The 21,675-nt window shown below is 45.2% G+C and overlaps 1 protein-coding gene and 1 long non-coding RNA gene across 2 annotated transcripts; both read right to left on the bottom strand.

The window, feature by feature from the left end:
* Nucleotides 1-1,696: 1,696 nt before the first annotated feature.
* LOC136101324 (uncharacterized) lies at nt 1,697-6,579 on the bottom strand. The gene is made up of 3 exons (XR_010651335.2): nt 6,408-6,579; nt 5,560-5,674; nt 1,697-2,024 (listed from the first exon to the last, which is right to left on the bottom strand). It is a non-coding gene; the product is annotated as an uncharacterized lncRNA (long non-coding RNA).
* Nucleotides 6,580-12,931: 6,352 nt separating this feature from the next.
* Nucleotides 12,932-21,462, bottom strand: LOC136101439 (uncharacterized). Its single transcript, XM_065837584.2, has 9 exons — nt 21,429-21,462; nt 20,794-20,894; nt 20,334-20,577; nt 19,478-19,728; nt 18,500-18,559; nt 17,711-17,842; nt 16,497-16,643; nt 15,639-15,699; nt 12,932-15,453 (listed from the first exon to the last, which is right to left on the bottom strand). Exons 1-9 carry the CDS (start codon nt 21,460-21,462, stop codon nt 15,350-15,352), a joined length of 1,134 nt encoding a protein of 377 aa, XP_065693656.1. The 3' UTR covers nt 12,932-15,349.
* Nucleotides 21,463-21,675: the final 213 nt, after the last annotated feature.

The raw sequence follows: 21,675 nt of genomic DNA, 5'->3' as shown, positions 1-21,675 counted from the left end.
TCACTTGCTTTCAGTAGTTGTATTAGGAATAGTGATATGACTTCTGGTAAAATCTGTAAAAAAACTACACGTGAGGAAAAAGAGTTTATAGTTTCTGTATGTGTGGGTGCCAATTTTGTGACAGGCTGTCACAATACTTGGACTACTGTCAGTGCTTTCTTGAGTTGCTTTGAAGCATCTGAAGTGCCCACCTGATGCTTCAGGGCATGTTTGGGAGCATTTCAGATTCCAGAACAATGGGAAGTGATACAACAGTTCTAAACCGAGGAATTACTGACCTTTGAATGTATATAAAGACCCTAGAAGAGTCTTCTCCATTCCTCTTCTCCCAGTCTCACATCATGTTCAGAAAGAAAACCTTTTAACTTCACCGAAGGTGGGACTTCTTTCTTTGTTACATCAAAAGACAGTCTTGCAGGTTTCTGTGTGTGCTCAGGTGCATGCATGCACACAAGGAGCAAGGATCCAGGTGCAATTAAGTTGGCTTTTTGGTAAATATCATAGCCCTTTCCCCACACAGGAACTCTCAGATAATTTGTGTTACATACTGTTTCACTACTGTCCGATTTATGCTTCTCTTCTAGTTTTACACTTAATAATGTATTAAAAACAAAAAGGTAAAAATACCTTTTATTTAGACGTGTTTTGTGTCTTTAAATACGATTGCAGCCATCACTGCTTACACAGGCTGTTGATTCTACAGGGTGGTTAAAATGTTTACTGAATGTCTATACTTTTTGCTTTTGGACACTGGGAATGACCAGGAGAGACCTTGACAGACAACCAACAGTGTGATGCAGTTGTGACCCCTTGTCCCAGATTGACACCACCTACTTCACTGAACTGCTTAGGAAGGAAGCGACTTCCAACTTATGAAGGCAGGAGGCCATCATATAATTTCTAGATGTGTCTTAGTATTCATGCAGATACTTGCTGCACATTAGGATTTTCTTGTTGTTTGGGTTTTTTGTTATGTCTTCATGATGCTATAGCTAAGAAACATCAAAATATATTTGTTTGGGGTTTTGGTTTTTTGTTTTTATGTGTACTGTAATCTCTCCAAAGCAAACAATTACTAATCCAATAAAGGGTGTAAAGTACAGAGTCTTTAAAGATTAAATAGCTCCACCCTTGTCATTTTTTCCATCTTTATAAACCAATAATTTTAAAAGACACCTTTCCAGATGTAAGAATAGATGAGGACCACTAATGAAACTAATATCTTTCACTTTAATCTATTTCATCTCTAAAATATGGCTTAATGATTTAAAAGTTAGTTAGGCTGTGACTTTGATGGAAGGGAGCAATGTGGGAGTCTACAAGAATTAAGATCAATTTTCGTCTGTTGACACTGCATGGCCAAAGGAGGCCTCTTGTTCATCAGGCCTAATGGAGACCTCAGTGGGGCCTGTGACATCGAGAGGGCAAGAATGGTGTCCAGTGACCTCCTGGGTCTGGCTGGGCCCTGTGCAGCCTCTCAGCACTGCAGAGGCTGACACGGACTGAAGCACTTACAGAAGGCAGCTCCCTGTCATTTGGGAACACACTTCCAGAGCCCAAAAAAAGGTGTGTAAAAGCTGCTGGCCATCCAGGGACACTCACTGAGATGGGTAATCCTGCTCCAGGTAGGTGTTATCTAAATGTGTTATTTTTTGCCTTTGCTGAATCACCCCTGATTAATGAGAGTCTTGAATGATAGAGTACTTAGCCAATCATTTAATGAAAAGCAAATTTCCCAGCAATACCAATGGCCATTTCAAGAAATTTGTAATCCTCTCCCCAGCTTGCTTTTCTCACCCCTGAAAAAAAAGACAGGAATTGATGTAAGGTGACTGGGGCCTGGGGATGGCGGCACAGTGGTGATCACGGAGCAGAGATGTGGGCTGTAGTTCCAAATAAGAGCTTGACAGCGAGACTCTCAGTCTCCGAGTAAGCAGGCTGAGTAGTCAGCACACCATTCGACTGTGTCTTAGTGCCAGCAGATGCGGTCTGGACTCGGGCTGTGCTCACCTCAATTGAAAAGGCTGTAAAAAAAAAAAAGGAGTGGGGCACATGTATTGGATTCCTCTCTCTTTGCATCTTATTTTGAAACCTGTTGGGTGCACTTGGGTCTCACAGTCTGTGTTTCCATTAAGTGATGGAGTTTGAAAATGGACTTTGCACATTTAAAAACAACGACACCTCTACCAGAATCTTCAGGTAGTTCCTTTCTTCCAGAGAATCAAGAAAAAGTAACTATATTTGACAACACTGAAGATCTCAAGGGGCCTCTCTCTTCTTTTATCTGCCCATTGTACTGTATCGTTCTGCACAATCTATACATGTCAGGTCCTGGTTTAAAACAAGTAACTCCTCACAGCACTGCAAAGAGCTGACTGCACACTAACAGCAACAGCCTGGCCTCTGCTTGGCTGTAAAAGCTGTGTATTAGATGGTCACATCTTCATTTTAGAAGATAATGATGGGTTTTTTCTTTTTATTTAATACTAATATTTTTCGATAGGAGGCATACAGAGTGTCATTTAAAAAAAAAAAAAAGGATAGACATTGTCTTTTTAACAATTTGTAAGCTCATTTTTAAATTGACTTTCTGTTTCAGATGCCATCAAACACTGAAACTGAAAAACAGACAAGTGTTGCATAGATATAGCCATCAGTGTGCAAAATCAGTGGTAAGTCACAATAACATGGAGCTTACAGAGCTTGTGTGATTACAGCCTATATCTTTATATACCCACATGTACATGCATGCATATGCATGCATGCACAGAGGTGTTAAATAAAAGGGATGAGACAAACAGTGTAAATGTGAGTGTACAAAAAGAGTCATAAGACTCTGATCTTAGCTCAGCACTTCCTTTTTTTAAAAAAATATTTTTTTACTGTTTATGTTGGCCCTTTGAGAAGGTCACAGGCAGAAAAAAAGCTCCGTGGTGAGGCAATTCAGTAAACTTCCACTTAATGAATATTTTCAGTTATTTACTTTTAGAAACATCATACTGTGCATCTAAATCGTGTCATAAAGCAGGGGCCATGTCTGAAGACCCTTTTTCCTTTCCCATGGCCAAGTGCCCTATCTGAGACATGGTTGTCACTTTTAGTGCAGACTCTTGGAGCTGGAGACATTCAGTTCCTGTATTTCCTCCCTCCCTGTGTTGCTGGTGGCTGACATGGGATGCTGGTGATGTGCAGGCTGTTAAATGCATTTTGAACACCTCATCTTCAGCCTTTATCATGGGAAAAAAATAACCGCAAGTCAGTGCTGCTGAACAAAGCTGGCAGAAGACAAGTAAAATTGTGTTGTCTTCTACACACAAAGGTTAAACTGGAAGCCCTGGCCATGGAATGATGGGACTGCTAAGATTTTATGAAGAAAAATACTGTACACGTTAATGTGTCTTGTTCTTTGTAGTCCTCCGTTCCCCACTGCTTTGCTTATTCCAGAAAGGGCACACAATGAGAAAAAGATTAAGCTGACCCTAAAATACATGCAACAGCTTTTCTATTTACTTCACAATATTTTTAGCCTGCTCTCAAATTAGAGGCAATGAAGGGCTCCTGGCTCCAGCAACCAAAGATTCAGCTGCAAATAAAAATTGTTTCCTAATCAGAGGGAGTTTTCAAGTTCCTGTATGAGATCATTCATCCTCATGACTACCATGAAGTAGTGACTTCAGTGCCGAGCTGATATCTGAGTCACTGTGATGCTGCTCTTGAAAAGCCCAGTGCTGGCACCCTTGTGGTTGGCTTCTAAGGCTTGGGATAGTTGCGCTGTTCTCAAACTGCATCTGGAGCTAAATGGTTTCAAAAGTTTCAACTTTGATTAAATAGATGTATTTCAGTTTTGTGCAAGGTAACAGATGATGTGTGTGTGTGTGTGTGTATAAAGATTTATATATTTAAAATGATGACCAGAAAATCTGTGTATGCACATCTATATTTTTGGACATGACAGGCATGCACACTTTGGCATCGTAATGCAACACTTTGCTAGGGCTGGTGATGTGTACACGATTACAATTTTTTGTTGTGGCAGCGAGGTGACTGTGGTACGAGATACCCAGGAGTCCTGTGCCAGCATCTGCTTTAAAGCTCCAGCCCTCAGGCTTTTTTGGTGAAGGGCTGTTCTATGTACAAAGTCTTGGTTCAGACAGGGTTGCCAGGCTGCCTGCACAAGGCAAAATAAGAGACACAGACGTGACTCCTGCTGCCTTTTCTGCCATGCTGCTGTGGGCAGAACGACATTCCCTGTGTTCAGGGAGCTCTTGTGTCTGCATTAACACTCACATTTTGGGTAGGGCTGTGATACGGAGGGCAAAGAACTTGGCAAATGAGAACACCAGCTGTAATCCTGAATCGGTCTCATATTCATTGGGTAGGGGGCAAGGGCTTAACAACATTTGCATGTACTGGTTGAATATAAGCACTATATATATGCAGCAACTAATATTGATTTTTTGAAATGTGGTGAGTGTATTTAAAAAGATGAATTGAACAGAGGTCAGAAGATAAAACATTAAACTGAAGCTTTGTGGGGATTTTTTGTGGGGTTTTTTTGTTTGTTGGTTTGTTTTGTTTTGTTTTTTTTAAATTAAGACTACATATGTTATTCTATTATTCTTTGTCAATTGAAGAGAATACAGAATAATTCTGACTGAAGCTATAACTACCAAAAAAAGACATTACTGCAATAGCCCAGAATGGTATTTAAAAAACCTGCAATTTTGCAGTGTGTTTCAATTAGCTTGGCCTGAAGAGGTGCAGGACAAAGCAGTTGTTCTTTACAGAGAAGCTGATATGGAGGGCTGGGAAAGGCTGCTTGCGTTGATGGGTTTTCCCTCCTCAAGTAAAGTCCAAAGACTTTTCCTCATACTTCTACACTGTTGGTGCCAGAGAATCACAGAATATCTCAAGTTGGAAGGGACCCCTAAGGATCAAGAAATCATGCAGACTGACTGCAAGAAATGCATGCTGTGCACTGGTTATATGATATATGTGTTTTTGCTACAGGCCAATACCACTTTCTGTTTTCAGCCTATATCCATACTTTCATTATTACTGCTACTCCCTACCTTTCTCAGCTCTTTTAAGGCACTGTTTTGCATGTGCCACAGGTTGCTGGATTAAAAGGAAGCAGTCAACTCTGGGATGTTTCAGCTCTAGCCCTAAGGTCAGTGTTTCAGCTCCAGCCCCTGCCCCAGCATCTTGATTTCAGCTCCAGCCCCACAGGGTTTCTCTCAGCTCCACAGCTCCCGTCTTCATTTCAGCTCTGAGATGTTTCAGCTCCAGCCTCGCAGCTTTTACTTCAGCTCCAGCTCTAGTACGTTATTTATTTTGGCCCCAGCCCTGCAGTGTTTCTTTCAGCTCCAGCCTATAGATTTTATTTCAGCTCTAGCCCCTGCCATAGAGTCTATTTCATTTCCAGCTCTTTGTCATGTCAGCTCCGGCTTTAAGGTATTTCAGCTCCACCCCCTGCCCCAGCACCTTTATTTCAGCTCCAGCCCTACACCACTTCCCCTCCAGCACCCCCGCCTGTATTTCAGCACTAGGCCTATGTACCTTATGATTTCAGCTCTGTGATACCCCAGCTTCAGCTTTAGAATCTCTGTTCTCGTTCGAGCTCCACCTCTTTCCTGCCGCAAGCTGCTCCTGTCTCTCAGTGCAGCGATGGGGGCTGTTGACAAGGTCGTAGATCAATCACTGTCATCACTCCAACCTCAACACGAGCTGCCATCACCTTGATTGGCTCCTTCTGAATAAAGCCTTGCCCCGCCTCCCCCCCAGCCAATCCCATGCGTTGAGTTCTGTCACGTGATGGCCGTGCCCCGCCTCCTCGCCACTGACACCCTCCTGCCCAGCCCCGCCCCCGAGCCGGCGTTTGGGGCCTGGGCCGGGACCGCTCGGCTTCCGGTTACCGTCCCCCAGGGCAGCGCTAGAGCGGAGTCCCAGGAACAGCCCTGAGCGCGTCCCCCCTTAGCTGCTTTTGCTGCTTTTCAGACCCAGAGGCGCAGCTCTGTGTCTCCGCTCCCAAGCTATGAAAACGCAGCATTTAACCCCCAATTTGGGCGGAGTGATGAGAGAAGGGGGAAGCGCATTCACCTGTGGCCCCGGGGCCCAGGTGTGTGGGGAGAAAGGGCAGCGCTTGGAAACGGGCGGGGCGGCACCTGTCCCCATGGATAACTTTATGATGCTATTTTTCTACATTATACTTATAAGAAAATAACAGCAGTTTTATTGTTTTAGTTGTATTATTTAGGCCCTGCCCCTCCATCCGCGGACCCGCGGGGAGCCGCGCCCGGCCCCGGCTAGCATTGCCCGCATCTTCCCTCATCCCCCGCCCGCCCCAGCTCCCACTGCGCCCCTCACCGCCCCTGAGGGCCCCCGGACCCGCCCGGCCCCACACCGACCTCGGCTGCCCGATCCAAGCAGGTAGCAACCGGTAGGACGGGGCCCCGCTCCTCCGCCTCGGGACACCGGCCGTTCGAACTGAATCTCCCCCACCCGCCTCCCGCCCGAGCGGAGCGGCCCCACCACTCCTTATCCCGCGGAGCGGCAGCAACAGCCACCCAGCGCTGTCGCCGCTCTTCACCGACGCTTGGCGTTGCCCGCGCACACCCTTCAGTGTCTCCGCCCCGCCCATCCAGCCAATCCCGACCCTAGACTCCTTCTGACCCCGCCAATCCCAGCTCCCCCCCTGTTTCCACTCCACCCAATCGCGGGCCGCCCATTCAGCCCGCGCGCGCCCGTCTACCGGCCCTTCTTACAGCGCAGGTGAGGGCGGGTCGTTGTGTGCCCTTGTGTGAAAGTGTGGAAGGAAAGGTGACATAGACCAAGATACCTGCGTGGAAGCCGCATCAGGTTATTACAGGCCGGTGGAAAACAAGACTCTGTCACGAAAAGTTTGTGCCTTTTCATACAAGATAGAGGAGAAGCAACGTCCAGAAGACCCTTCAGATTTCCACTGTGGTAACAGACCAGCTTGGCAAGAAGGTCAAAGGAAATCAAACCAAGTCCTGCAGCACTTAAATAAAATTGCTTGCTTACCAGGAGTGGTAATTTTTGCTATTTAACCTCAACACCCAGACAAAAGGGTGAAATGACATGGGCTTTTGGCATCTAAGCGCTTTCCTATAGAACACCTACCCAGCACGTTACTTCTGTGGCTAAAGCTTTTCAAGCTGTTTTCCTCTAGGTATGTTTAGAATTTAACACTTCTAAACTTATTGTGCCAGCATCTCTCATGGGTCTACACGAGCACATTGTCACACAGTTGTTCTTACTGCGATGAGCACTTGTTACCACTTACACTCCCCGCTTCAGCCATACACAGACATCCCATCTGATGCCAAAAGGTGGAAAGGAAAGGAGGTCTGACATTTAGAAATTGCTTGCTGTCCACCTTGCTACAGTCAGCTCTGCCAAGTGCAGCAACGGGGCTGCCAGAAGGTTTCTACGAGGCTGAGCTCCTGTATGAGAATAATGTAAGGTTAGGCAAGGAGGAGAATTGTAAATATGCTCAAGCAACTGCAGCTGGGATGTAGAAAAAACACACAAATCACAAGTAAAACCTCTGTGTTTAGGGTAACAGGCCTGTGAAAAAGTCATAAAGGCACCTTGTCATGCGTCCTTGAGATTCCTGCAGGAGAAGATCAGAGCAGTGTGGTAAACTGTGCCTGTGTGAATCCCCGTGTACAGGCCAACACGAGCAGGCTCGTTCATCTGCACTGAGTGCTGAATCCTGCAGTGCCTGCGTCTCCTTTTGTGTGGCCTCTGCCCAGAGCTTAAGTCCTGCTTCAGAGATCCCCTGGTTAAAGAGGTAACAAAAACAGGTTTGCTCTTCTCATTGCATCTGTGGCCTCTGGTTGCTCCTGCGACCTGCCTGCATCAGCTCACACATTTGATGTGGTTGGCAGTCTCTAAAAACAGCCATGCCATGGTATGCAAAAAAGTCGGGGACGAGGGAGGCATGTCAGTGACTCCCTGTACTTTGGGGTGCCCCACTTTGAAGTCCTGTGCCTCTGAGGTTGCTTTTCTGGCTTAACTGGCCTTGCTGGAGGGCTTGCCTGAGATGGGTGAGTGGGTGGTGATTATCCTCCAGGCAACTGAAATGGCTGTGTGCGTGTTCCTCTGGAAAATGGTGTTGGATTCTTCTCACGAGTTAGAAGGGAGATTGGGATGGTTGTTAGTTACCGGTCTTAAAGCACTTGACTGTGAAGTTGTTGCATTACAGAGAGATTACATAAGAGAATTGGAAAAGGAGGTTGAGTTTTTACAGGATGCAAAGGTGATCATGCAAGAAGTAGCTCCTGTTCAAGCAGAGCGATGCTACTGCAAGGTAATGTAAAGCAGTTGGTAGTGCATGTCACTAATATTAATAAACAAAAGGATAAATATGTGAAGATAAGTTTTTGAGTTCTCAGGTTCATGGTCTCACCCCAAAGCAGTCTCAGAAGCCCAAGGAGTGGGATGGAAATCTTTGGAGTGACGACTCAGACTACAATATTGAGTTTTAATTCGATCCTGACTTGAATAGTAGGGAGGTGGTGGGAGCGCAGTCCCCCATACAAATCATGCAGCAGCAGGAACAAGCAGATCACAGGGGCAGATTGCACGTGCTTATGCTCCAAGAGAGCTAGGGGAATTTTTAGAGGTCTTTCAGTAGAAGAGCGGTAAGGGAATACTGCCGTGGATTTTGTGAGCTCACAATAGTGAAGCTGCATCTAGCAATTTTTTTTAGCAAATGAAAATGATTTATTAAGCTCTATAGCCAATAATGATCAGATACAATGAGATATGCTCAGCTGCAAAATGTCAGAGGTCCTGACAAGGCAAGATATTGAATATATGCTATATCAGTGGTTGTGGGCAGCAGTTTTAACAACATATGCTGAACCTATTGAATTGGTGTTGTCCCTTGGAAATTGGTGTACAATGGAGGAAACTATTAATTTAGTGCAGCAGATGTGGATGGCTCATGCGTTGATTATGGGATCTGGTCCAGATGGAGTAGCAGTGATGAGAAGTATTCAAATGCAGCTTTTGAGAGGGGCACCTGTCTCACTAAAACCTGTGACTATACCAGCAGTGATAGATGCTACAGGTAATGCAGGCACTCTAGCAAATATCTTGAGAGAAATTTGGGCTGTAATTTTGGAACCCTCTATTTGGATGGTGAATAAAGGAAAGCCATCAAAACCAAAAGGAGTCACAGCACAGGTAACGAGGAAACAAATGTGGAATGATTTTGTACAAGCCAGTATTCTGTGATTAGAAATAGGTGGGATCATGCCATTGGAAGAGTTTTGCTGATTGAAAAAGTTAATACTTATGCAAAAAAGCTGACCAGCCCTAGCCCCGCTGCCAACACTGCACTGAACTCCACATCCTGCCTGCCACCTCAATGCAAGACCAGTTTGCCTTTACCTGGCAACAACAGCAATATATTAATACTTTCCAAGCATTGCTTCAGGACTACAAACACAGTCCTTCCATTTGTCATGCTTGTAGCTAATATAGCACTACGACTGGGTGCCATTACTGTTTGCCATTATATTGATGTTCTATTGATTACAGCAGTGTCACAACAAGAAAATGAAGCAGCTGCTGAATTTCTGAAAGTGCATTAACAGGACCAAGGCCAGGCAAATAATCTGGCTAAAACAAAGGGCCCTAGTGCTACTGTGCTAGTTTTAGAAATAGATTGGCATGGACAGATTAGAGAAATGACAGATAAGGTACAGCAAACAAGCCAGCAGATTTCTGTGCCAGTCTCAGTAAAACAATTACATGCCTTTTGGGGATTTTTAGGCATTGGAGCACTTTTATCCCCACCTCTTCTGTAGAGAAGGCTTCCTCTTATGAAGGGTTAATAGAAGAGCACAATGAAGATGATTCACAAAACAATAATAGATAATACGATCTCTGCTGAATTGCACGCTCAAGCTCTAACTGTGCATGTAACTTGTGGACATGGATCAGTGTATGCTGCGTGCGCATCGGACATTGCTCACAATCAAGCCCCATTGTTGTTATATACTTGTACGTGTACATCATTGCACTGCTTGTACACAGTTACATTTCAGAGCACTATGCACACCATGGGGAAAGACAAAATGGGGCTGGTGGGCCTTGAATACCTGACAGGTTGATTATATGGGCCCTCTGTCCCTGTCTGGGAGGTGGCAATATGTATACACTGCTGTGGGCACAGTGTCAGGACTAACTACAGGGGAAATTGAATTATTCACACTAATGGATTGTGAAGTGGGACTGTAGCCTATTGATCTAGATGTAAAAATTCATATGATAACTCCAGAGAATGCTTTGTGGCTCTGTACCCAGAATTCTCCTCTTATTTTACATCCTTTGTTAATCTCGAGTTCTTGAATTTCAGATATCTTTGATAAATACCTGTACCTTACCTAGAGGAGACAGCATTGGAACAGTGTTATTGGTGTCGAGAATGCAACATCATATTGAAGACTGATCTGAAAAATTGCAAGCCGGAGCTCTCCAAACTGTGTAGGTAATTACCTCCCATTGGGTTATCAGACCCAGAGTGACATCAGATGCAGGAGCTGGAACAACATGTTGGTATTACTGGCAGGAGACGACACCCCTGTTTTCCATCCCTATCATGGGCTGGCTCATCTCGCTTTGCAATCTTGTACTACAAGCATCTGCCCAGGTTATGTTTCCACAAGTCCAATATGTAAATACTTAGATTTGTTTAGCCTCTACTGTACCCAAATTATTTGCCTTTAATGTTTAGGAGAAATCAGCAGCTGCAGATCTCTCAGCAATGTGTTTCATTAGCATGATAACCCCGGTAGCTGTAAATACAGAATTATTCTATGCTAAGATACTTTGACATTAAAGTTTCTTGTTCGTGTTGGTTTTTTTTTTTTCTGAGTAGGTAGTGGCTGTAAAAGCTGCTTCGATTTTGAAGGCGTGTGTTGCTTCAACATAACTGATGAACTAGCCAGTATGGAAGACAGCATTTAACATCTTTGGGACTAATGCAGCAAGTGAAACAATCAACTGATAATGCCTGGCTTTCTTTTACTTGATGTTTAATTCCTTGACAGGATGAATAGAACACCTGATTTAAAGCATTATAGTAGAGGTATGTTTATTCCTTTTTCTATACCTGTTTATTGTGTGACCCTGTAAATTGCTCTGTGATACACCTCACAAGCCCAAGTGAACAACTCCGTCTTTGCTGGCCCCAGCAGAAGCCACCTCTTGAGTGAGAGGATGGAATATGTCGGAAAATGTGGTTAAACTGCGCCTGTGTGAATCCTTGTGTACAGGCTGAAAAGAGCAGGCTCGTTGATCTTTACCAAGGGCTGAATTCTCTGCTTGTGTGACCTCTCCCCAGGAGCTTAAGTGCTGTTTCGCACATCCCCTGGTAGCGAGGTAACAAAAATAATTTGCTCTTTGCATTGCATCTGTGGCCCCTGGTTGCTCCTGTGACCTGCCTGTGTCGGCTTACACAGTTGTGTATTTTTTTCTTTAAATAACTGCCTATACGGCCTACTTATACTGCAGAATGCAGACATGCACTGGTAATAGTTATTTCCCTTTCTACATAGGGAGAGGTTTGCATACATTATATACACTTAAACTACCATAAAGTTAGAACTTTCTCGGATGGTCTTCAATAGTAGGACATAATCAGTGCTTTACATTCTTCATCTTTGGATGCAATTCTGTATGACAAGCATTATGCAAGAAACTGGAACGCGATCCAAGTCTCGCTCAAGATGCCTGAGCAACAGGAAAATGTCTATCGGCAAGTGCAAAGGAACGTATGCACAATTTAACCATGGTGAAAACAAACAGTAGAGTAAAATAAAAATAATTAAGAGCTTGATAGTTTTAATGATGCTAAGATAGAATATTCAAAGGACAAGCACACTCAGTTAAAAAAGTCTCACCTAAACCAATCAAGCACAATCCTTTAATCCATGTCAATATTTACCAAGACCAACATCCTCTTTCACTTCACTGAAACCTGCCCCCAAATCCCCTCATTACCCCTAGAAGCCAACTGCATGGTCCATATCAAAATGGCATTTTTCGGCACAGTTCTATGATTTTCAGGACTTTCCCAGGTTGGGGCCAGGGGTGACACAATACCTGAAACTGTTCCCTGATCCTCACCAGGATCAACATCCCTCATCTTCCCCTCCTCCCTTCCCCAGCAGTGGAGGAAACAGCCTCAGCAAATACTTTGCCCTTAGTTGAATGTTAACTCACGGAGCCAGCTTCTCTGATTAACCTGCTGATTACGCCCTCTGATTAACTTTGGGCTGCTACTGATAGTGCATCGCCAAAGGAGAGGCTGGCAGCCTTTGCTTTTATAGCCCGGGGATTTTGTGCGTCATGTTCCGTGCATCAGGGAATAGGGTAACATTTTGGTAAGCTTACTCAAGATAGAAAAACCTTTTCGGATGTTGTTTCTTGCCTTTGACTAACACAAATGATGCTAACACAAGGTGAGCATGAAGTGTTTGGTGCCTGCATAATTTTCTCATGCAGGACCACACAACCCGGTTCTGTAAGCCACGTCAACAGCAAGGTGCTGCTGCCCTGCTTGCAGCCTGCTCAGGTGGGACACACAGAGGACAATGTTTCTGATATGCTAAAAGAGCTGGAGGCACAGTTGCCTCCATTCCTCTTAAAAAATGCCAAATTATTTGTATTTCCTGATGGTGTAAGCATAAAGTGCTTATGAATAAGGTGCAGCACCCACGTGTGCTGGGTGTTTGGATGCAGAACAAGCTCTGAGCCTAGGTGGAACCTGGAATTTTTTTTTTTTTTTTCCCCGGGCTTTGCTTGCACTGTTCTGCAGGCACTGTGCTGAGGTGTATCCACAGCTACACCCACAACACAAAATGCCACCTGTCATGTGTAATTGTACTTCCCTCTGGCAGCCATGGGCCTTTCCCATCACAAAGGGGAAAACCTGCAGTGCTGGGAAGGACCAGGGAAGTTGGCTCGGTTCTTTGTGCCAACGAGAAAAACGTCTGCGGGGAACAAATGACGAGGCCATTTCTTCTGGAGGTGCCATGGATGTGTGTTTGCATAATAAATGAAAAAAAAAAAAAATCCATCTGACTTCCATTAGCAAAAGCTGTGGGTGATGCAAACCATGAAAAGTCCCTGGAGATACTGGCAGGCTCTGGGAAGGCACCGTAACCAGCATGCAGAACAGGATACTAAATATAGCACTGGAAGCTGCAATCATGAATATATTTTCTGCAATGCTAGCCAATTAGAGGGAGTGATGTTAAATTGGTATAGAGTTTCCATCAATTTCCATACTTCAGCTTCTTTTCTGGTCATCAAGGGCTTTATAGCCGTTGCTGAATAAACTACATGTATTTTTATTTAGAAGTAGGGCAGAGAATGCTTCTCTTTTCCACACTTACACTTCAATATATGCTGTTAAGGCTATTTGATAACCAAAGAAGTACCTGCCACGCAGGTAGACATGTGTCTGGCACTAAGAGCTTCTGATCGAACCCTTTCCAAGCTGGCCAGGGTGAGTGGGCTGGGTACTTGGTTTGTGCATCAGAGCTGTACCAGGAGAGCCCGATCCATGTCAGCAGCAGCTGCGTCAGCCCTGCACAGCCCAGCTGCTGATCTCAGACCCTTGTCAGTGCCCCTCGTTTCAGGAGTTGTCTTTCCAGGCCGATGGAAACTGTGCTGTATTCCAACAGGGGCTATGGGCTTTCACTCTCTGCATGCTTGCAATAGAATCTAATTGCTCTCTTCAGCTAGCAGTTGAACACTGTCGAATTACGCTCAGTATATACCTTCCTATACCATAACGACTAGTTACAGAATAGTATTTCTAATGGGACTGTAATTTCCACCCAGAAATAACACAGTGGCTGAGCACTGCATTTTAGTAACAAACTACTTCCAGCAAGTTTCTGCTTTCAAAGGCAAAATCTGTTTCAGACTAAAAGAGAATCAAAACCACACTACTTCTAGGTATTAGCAATCACAGTAACCTCTGAGGCATTCTTACTTTCTTTTAATATACAAAAAAAGCAGTTTATGTTAATCAGGGGAAAGAAAATCCCCGATGTTTCATCACATTGTTTGGAGTTATGACAGAAGCATCTGAGGATGGGGAAAGTGGTCATGCTTGGTGCTTTGATGCTTGCTGACAGGCACCATACCAGAGAAAAAGGCACAGCATCACTTTCTGAATTACAATATTATAAATTACCATATTAAAGGCCAATGCTGTAAAAATATAGTCAGGTTTAAGCTGAAAGTGGATTTTGTAGTTAGTAGGTTTGGTGCCACCATTTTTTAATTTCTTAATTAAATATTTTTGCTCCAGCTCATACCGCTGCAAGTAGGAAAACCTCAGAAATAGAGACTGAAAACTTCGGGTTGAACTTTAAGCCTACCTGAAAGTGAACCATAAAGTACATATGGGAGCTTTATTCACCTCAGCAGTTGCTGGAAGTTGACTGGAAGGTGTAGCTCCTTGGTCTAAAGGACAAAGAAGTAATCTAGAGAATCTCCAGCATAGGACTTCGGTCCTATGGGCCCCAAAATAAGCTTTTTTTTTTAACTTCCAGTCTCCAAAGTCAAAATAGAAAAACCTGAACTGAATTCAGAGTATCTAAGTTACTCTGTAAGAGGAGCTTCTGCAACTCAGTTTCCTACCACACTCTAGGCTTACACTTTGGGACTAAAACTAATTGTACCTTCACACATCCCACAGAATCCATGTTTTGACAGAGGTACCTGGAAGGCACTGGTGAGGCTTCATATCATAAATTTCACCTACCCCCATCCCTGCCAAGAGGAAGAGAGGAAGCACTCTGAATCTCAATAATGAAGTGAGTCCTTCATCATCCTTCACCCACTATCATATCATCCAAATAATTCCGTGGGCGAGGGGGAGAAATCAAGACAGCATTGGAAGGGGGAAATACTGCACAACCAGTTTCTTTTAAAAATTAATTGTATTTAATATTTGAATGCCTAAGGCTAGCACTGCTAGACAAATTGCATAGTGAATTCTGGTGGAATAAAATATGATTTAAGTAAAAAAGTTGGAGGAAAAAATGCCCATGCTTTCCAGAGGCAATGAGGTATTTCAGCTATACAATGTCTAAATGTCCAAAAACATCAGCAGATCTTCCCTTTTGCACTGTCATCTTCCTTGGACGCTGGGCATTCAATAGTTCTTTCTATCTGTGTGTGTTTTTTTAAAAGGCCAAGGAAAAGTGCATAACCATCTTTAAAGAGAAAGAACTTCTTACATCTGTCTTGCCACATTTTTAGACGAGTAGCTTTAAAATGTTTGACCACTTTTTCAAGCCATTCTGATATATGGTGGAGGCTTGGATGCATCTTCCTCTGTGTCTAAGTCCTGAGCTGGAAACTCATCTGGGAAGTCAAAAATTCTGCCCCCAGGACCTGTGTGGGGAAGGAAAGAAGAAACCCTTAAACCTGGTACAGATGCTTGCACAAAATCCTGAGTTCCTTTTGGTTTCAAGTATATTGGTTATCAGGATTTTGGCCTGGGATGTAAAACTTATTCAGGATGTTCTTTCCACATCCCTGGAGAATATCCAAATGCACGGATGGAAGGAGTTACTCACTTTGCACAGCACAAACCATTTCCACAGCCTGATTTTGGTCCTCACTGGGTTGTAACCATTCCTATGAAAGAAACAATGCCATTAAAAGACTAATGTGTGAGTTTTTTCAAGAAGATATACCCAAACTCGTTTTTAAAGTCTCTGTAGTCCACTCCTCCTAACAAGTTGTAGCTTTAAAGTTTAAAGCAGCCTCACATTACACATTTGGTATCTTTAGTCAAGAACAGCTGCCTTGTAACCCATACCCATTAATTCCTTATCAAATGAGATGGTCAGATGCATGTGCTTTAATACAGCATCAGAATTATTGTAGTAGAGAAGGAGCTGGTATTTACTGCACTTTCTCAGCAGAGATGTGCAGGGTGTGCCCTGTAACCTGAGGTACAGTCCTCATAAATGAGCAGTAAAATGTGGCATGTCATCTCCCTGACACTGCACACATGGCACCGTGGATATTTTTATTATTGAATTCATAGTTCTATGGATAAGGCATCTTGATGTGTAAGACTCAGTAAGTCTTTGTACCAGGAGCAATTGTTGATTTAAAGGTAAGAGAAAAAGGAGCAGTTTTTGAGGAGTGCAGGAATTCATAGGAAATGGGACCACAATAGCTTCAGCACTACACATTTGGAAAACGAAGATGATAACTTATGCTAGGTCTTACACAGAACTGTAAATAAGAGGGAGACAGTAAAAGGAAAAATACAAAAAGTATAAAACCCTCCTAAGATCCACTTAATTTCTTAGAATTAGCCCTGGATGACTAAGGCTAGGTTTATAGAAGAAGAACACAACTTCTCCCCATCTTCTTACCCTCCCACCCACATTCAGTACAAACACACGGGTGCCCCAACTCACCATCCCAGTTACGCTGTCATAGCATGAGCAGCGTGGAAGGCTGCGGCATCCCAAGTGAGCCATCACCAGCACAACACCAGCACTGCAGAGGGACGCAGCTAACATGGCTATATTAGCACCCTTGACTACTTTATTAAGTACAAACTTCTGCAAGCAGAAAAGGAAAGGTCAAAGCCACAACCAAGAAGTGAAGTTATCCACCAAAAATATTCTATTTGCTGCAGGAATGCTGCAGTTGGATCGTAGCAGGTTGATTCACAGTCAGTGTTATTAAAGGCTTTTCTTCCTGTGCTCTGAAGAGCAAGCCAAGTGCAAACCTCAAATTGGAAAAAAACAGTATTTGGGGCTTCTGATTAAATGTAAGACACTACGCAGCAGCATCAGGTTTGGATTGAGCAGGAATCCAGGGAAGGTCTGCTCTTCTTCACACTGAATGAGAGAAATGTCTTCTTGCTGTACTGCACTGTAGCAGCCCACCGTTTCAATTTGTCCTGCAATAAACTAGTAACAGCTTCACCTACGTGTATCTACCTTCAACCTCACAGCCCTTGCTTGTATCAGGTTTGGGGTACAAAAGAGCTAACTCTTTCCTTCGTTTCAGCTTGACTGTGGAGGGGATATCATCTTTATCAGCTTTATCATCTGATGCGGAAAAGATTCAAGCCCAGCAATTGCTGCCTCAAACCAGCCCAGGGCTCAGGCCAATAACTCCTCCTCTCCATGAGCAGTACCATCATTTTTCCTGGAACAAGCCAACCCTTTGGCTCCCAGTGACAGCAGCTACCCTGCCCGCAGTGCGCTGAGGCGCATTCCCGCTGTGCAGACTTCCAGGAATAAGCTGTTGCTCTTGAGCAGCTGCTTCTCAGAGCTCGTCACAGGTCAGATGGAGGTCCAGGCGGGCTGGGCGGTGGCTCACATTGCCACCCATCCTAGCCATGCTGTGGCAGCAGTGAACGGCAGGAGCCAGCTGTAAAATCTCTGTCTAGTCCTGCGTAGGTTTTGTGATTTTCAGCACCTAACTTGATACCTAAGTGTAGACTCGCTTATTTTTAAAAAAAAAACAAAAACAAAAACAAGTGTGCTGCTGCAGGTACCACTTCAAACACTAATTTAGGCACACTGTAAGTCTGGTTCTATTTCCAGGTAATGCCTGGTAATGTGTGCAGAATAAGAAAGTCATGTTTCCCAGTAAGAAGCATGATATTGATACTTACTGTATGGATAACATGGACTGGGGTAGAACTCAGCTCCTCCTCTTCACCATAGTTCAGTGTGAAGGAGCTATAAACTATCACGATGAGGATGGCAACACAAGAGATTATGGAAGCAACTATCAGCACATTCACCTATACAGGGAAATTAAAGGAGAAAAATAAAGGAATTAAAACCATCCTCTGACAAATCAACACAATTAATTAAAAAAAACCGTACTAGCAAGAATTTTAGGTACCATCCTTTGACCTCCCATAACTGAAAAGTACCCAGTAGCAACAGTCACGTGGAAGCCAAACACAGAGCAGTAAAGGTTTCCATGATACCGAATCACTGAGATATAATTTAGTCCCAAATCTTAACCTAGCTGGACTGAAAGACTTTGTTCTTAGAGTTCTCTTACTTATGAACTATATTCCCCCTTGAAGTTTATGTGGCTGGAGAGACCTGCCTAGGAAATGCAAGTCAATTAACTTGTTTTCCTATTTTAGTGTACACAATTCTTAATAACAAGAAGGAACACCGAAAGAAATGCATTCAAAAGCAAGCGTTGTTACAGCTTTTTGCTTGCTATTACAGCCACCACTCTTGTACTGCAGCAGAAAGCAAGGTAACAATGCACCCTCCTTTTTCTTAGGAATGTAGCAGCTTTTATGAAGATAACTCAAGGAAAAAAGCTCTCAGTCGTGCAGAAGGATCAGCTAGCTCAATCCCTACCAAAACCACTTTCAATTGCCCTGACAACATTTTACCCCCACCCCGTACACACACAAACCCCCTGCCCAGCTTACGAGAACTGGATTCTTCCTCTGAGAGGAAAACAAAGCCAGGACGCCTGGGACTCCCATCACCTGCAGACCACAAAAGGAGTTGATAACAAGTATCGGATTCAGAAGATAAGCTAATACAGAGCAGAAGAAAGGCCCTCATTTTCAAGGCTTGGATCAGAGTAACTGTTGGGTCAGAAATGAAAAGAGAAATGCTAATTTCTTCTGTTTTTCTCTGCAGCATCTCCTGTGGCAGGACACTGCCTGAAATGCATCTTGCCCACTTGCTACCCTCATGGCAAGACTCTGACTGGCTTTATGGTTCTGGCCAAATAATAAAACTGATTAAATAAGTCTGATTAAAAGTGCCGAAAATGTGCACTGCTTTTCCAAATCCTTACACATCTTGCAGATGGAAGGAAGTTATAAAAGAGATGGGCAGCCTTTGGATGAAGTAGCGTGCTTCAGTAAAGCTCCCATGCAGGTACGGGCAGTAGCGTCAGGGTCATGAATGCTGGGGAGGGATGGTGCGGCTGCCAGCTGGGGGTAGCGCTGCTCCTCGCTGGGTACAAAGAATTAGCGGCTCTGTCCTGAGGGACACTGATCACCACTCAGCCCTTCATCTCTCTGATGTGAGGATGAAGTAGTTCTCAATGCCCTGAAGAAGTGTCCCCTTCCTCACCTTCACTAACCCCTCTGTGGCCACTATGCTTCCGCAAAAGACCGTGTCAACTGCTACTATGCCCCCTTTTTTCTATGCACCATTATCCAGTAGAAATGTATTTTATTTAGCTCCTTGAGAGGGAAGTTGGCTTGTACTCTCCTGCCTATACCACAATAAGGCAATTTTTATTATCTGGATTCAAAGCAGGAAACCAGGGAAGAGCTGGCAAGGAGTCCTGGCCTCCCTCCCACCCCCAATCTGAGTGCTAGTAGGTAGCAGTGGGGGAAAAAAGAAATCAAACCACAAAACAAAGCATAAAGAATGTAGTGCAACTTTACCATCCCAGCCCAAATTGGAGCTCTGGTTTTGCCCAGCTGAGTCTCTGTTCTGAAAAAGGCATCAATGAACCCGCTGACGACGCACACCGTGCTGAAGGCTATCTGGAACAGACCCAGCACGACCATATTCCTCTGGTTAAAGATGAAATATCGATAGCGATCCATTCTGCTTTGATTCACACATAAATCCCCACACAGGGAGGCTGGAAAGCTGCGCTGTGGCACTCCAGCGAAGGGGAAAACGGCTTGTCCTGGGCAGGGAACAGAAGGGACAGGAGCATCAGCACTCAACGTGCACAGGCTGACATCGGCTGGTGTGGTATGACAGGACCACACGCTCACCGGGGAGTACAGAGTTCATTGGCAGCAGCCAAAGCGAGCAAAGGCGAGCGTCCTTGGAGAAACCCCTCATGTTGCTGCCAGGCGGGTGCCCAGGGTACCGTTTGTGATGTTTCTGCATAGAGCCGTGTGATCTTCACTTCAGACCCCACCGCTAACCGTTTTCCTTCAGGTCTTTTTTTCTACCCAGAAAGGTGCTGGAGTTTGCTTGGATTTTGTTCCTTTTAGGAGACAAACTCGTACCTCCCTAGGAAACACCTGCTTCCCTGTGCAGTCACCCAGGCAAACGGCTGGTCCCTCCTGGGGCAGGACTCGCCTGCAGAGCGGCTGCCGGGGCTCTCGGTACCGAGACCCAGCTCTCTCCCTCGCTGCTGCCGTTCCCCGGGGAGCTGCCACAACCTCACAGGCCGAACCCCTCGGAGGCACCGAAGAGACCAGCCCGGGCCCCCATCCCCGCCGCCGGCGGAACGCAGGAAGCGCCGCGGAAGAACCCCCGCTGCCGCCGCCGGCTCCTCACCTGCGGCCGGGGCTCCTCTCCTCTCCTGTCCCGTCCCGTCCCGTCCTCTCCTGGCCTGCGGCGGGGGCCCGGCCCGGCCCGGCCGGCATTCACCGGCGCTGCTCCCCGGCGGCTCCGGCCGCCCCACCCGGCCCCGCGGAGGTGGTGCCGACCGGTGGTGCGGAGCAGGTACGGGGAAAGCCGCAGCGCAGGTACGGGGAAAGCCGCGGCCCCGCCTCCGAGGGGAAAAAAAAGTTCCGTGTCGCTGCGAAAAAAAACCCCAACAAAACAGAACGGCCAAACCGAACCAAAACCCGAAACAAACAAAAACCCCCACAAGTACCCCCCCCCCCAAAAAAAAAAAAAAACAACCCCAAACAACAACAAAAAAACCAACACCCACAAAGACTGCGAACTTCTGTCCTTTTTTTGCTTCAGACTTAAGTGCTGCTTTGCACAACAGGTGTGGACAATACCTTACGTTGGGGAAACCCTCTCTGTCCAGACCGTTAATGGCTTGTGTGATCAGTTTATTTAGATTGATGAGCAATGGCTTCTCTGGCACACAGGTACCCTCTCTGCCTTGGAAAGAAAGCACAAGCACCCACAAATCTGGCCCTAACAAGCACTGTACTCTTTAAACTTTAATTTTTTTTTTTTTTTAATCCATTCATAGGTTCTCTACCTTTAAATAAATCCACAGCTCCTCCACGGTGTGGGCAAAGGATTGCACCAGCAGTCCAGGACTGGAACACAAACAGGTTGGGTGAAGCCAGCCCCCTGCAGCATCCACAAACCCAGTGTCACCCTCCACACAGCCTGATGTGGAGATACGGCAAACACACAGCAAACACTCATGTTTGCAGCTCTAGGGCCGTGGAGGTGCAACTGGCAATGCCAAAGCCAGGTGTAACAGTGAGCAAGAACCAGTCCCTTCTGTATCCTTGTGGAGGGGGAGAGCGCAGCCTTTGCCCACCCACGCAGGGCACAAGGCGCCCTAAAGCACCACAGCAATGGCAGTGATAACAGAGGGCAGGGAAGGCACCCAAGTGCTGCCCTTTTCCTCAAAGCTCACCCAGCAGGAGGGTACAGTGAATTAGGAGAGGAGAAGGTTACCTGCCTGGAAGACAGTGCTGCTGCCTGCTGCCATGCCTTCCTGCTGCCCGAGAGAAAAATAGACCCATGTACCCTTGTGTTTTAAAGTACAACTGTTAAAGACGCTTTGGGACAAACATGCAGGATGTTCTTCCATATCACAAGTAAAGCCTATGTTACAGGCACTGAGAAGAGAGAAGTGAATAGGAAAAGCGGCAAAGGTGCCAGGAAAAAAACAAGGCAGTAGTGTCGGGAGTATTCTGTTGTT

Source organism: Patagioenas fasciata, chromosome 4, assembly GCF_037038585.1.
Source record: "Patagioenas fasciata isolate bPatFas1 chromosome 4, bPatFas1.hap1, whole genome shotgun sequence".
NCBI classification, from domain to species: domain Eukaryota; kingdom Metazoa; phylum Chordata; class Aves; order Columbiformes; family Columbidae; genus Patagioenas; species Patagioenas fasciata.
This window is presented reverse-complemented; position numbering and strand designations above follow the sequence as displayed.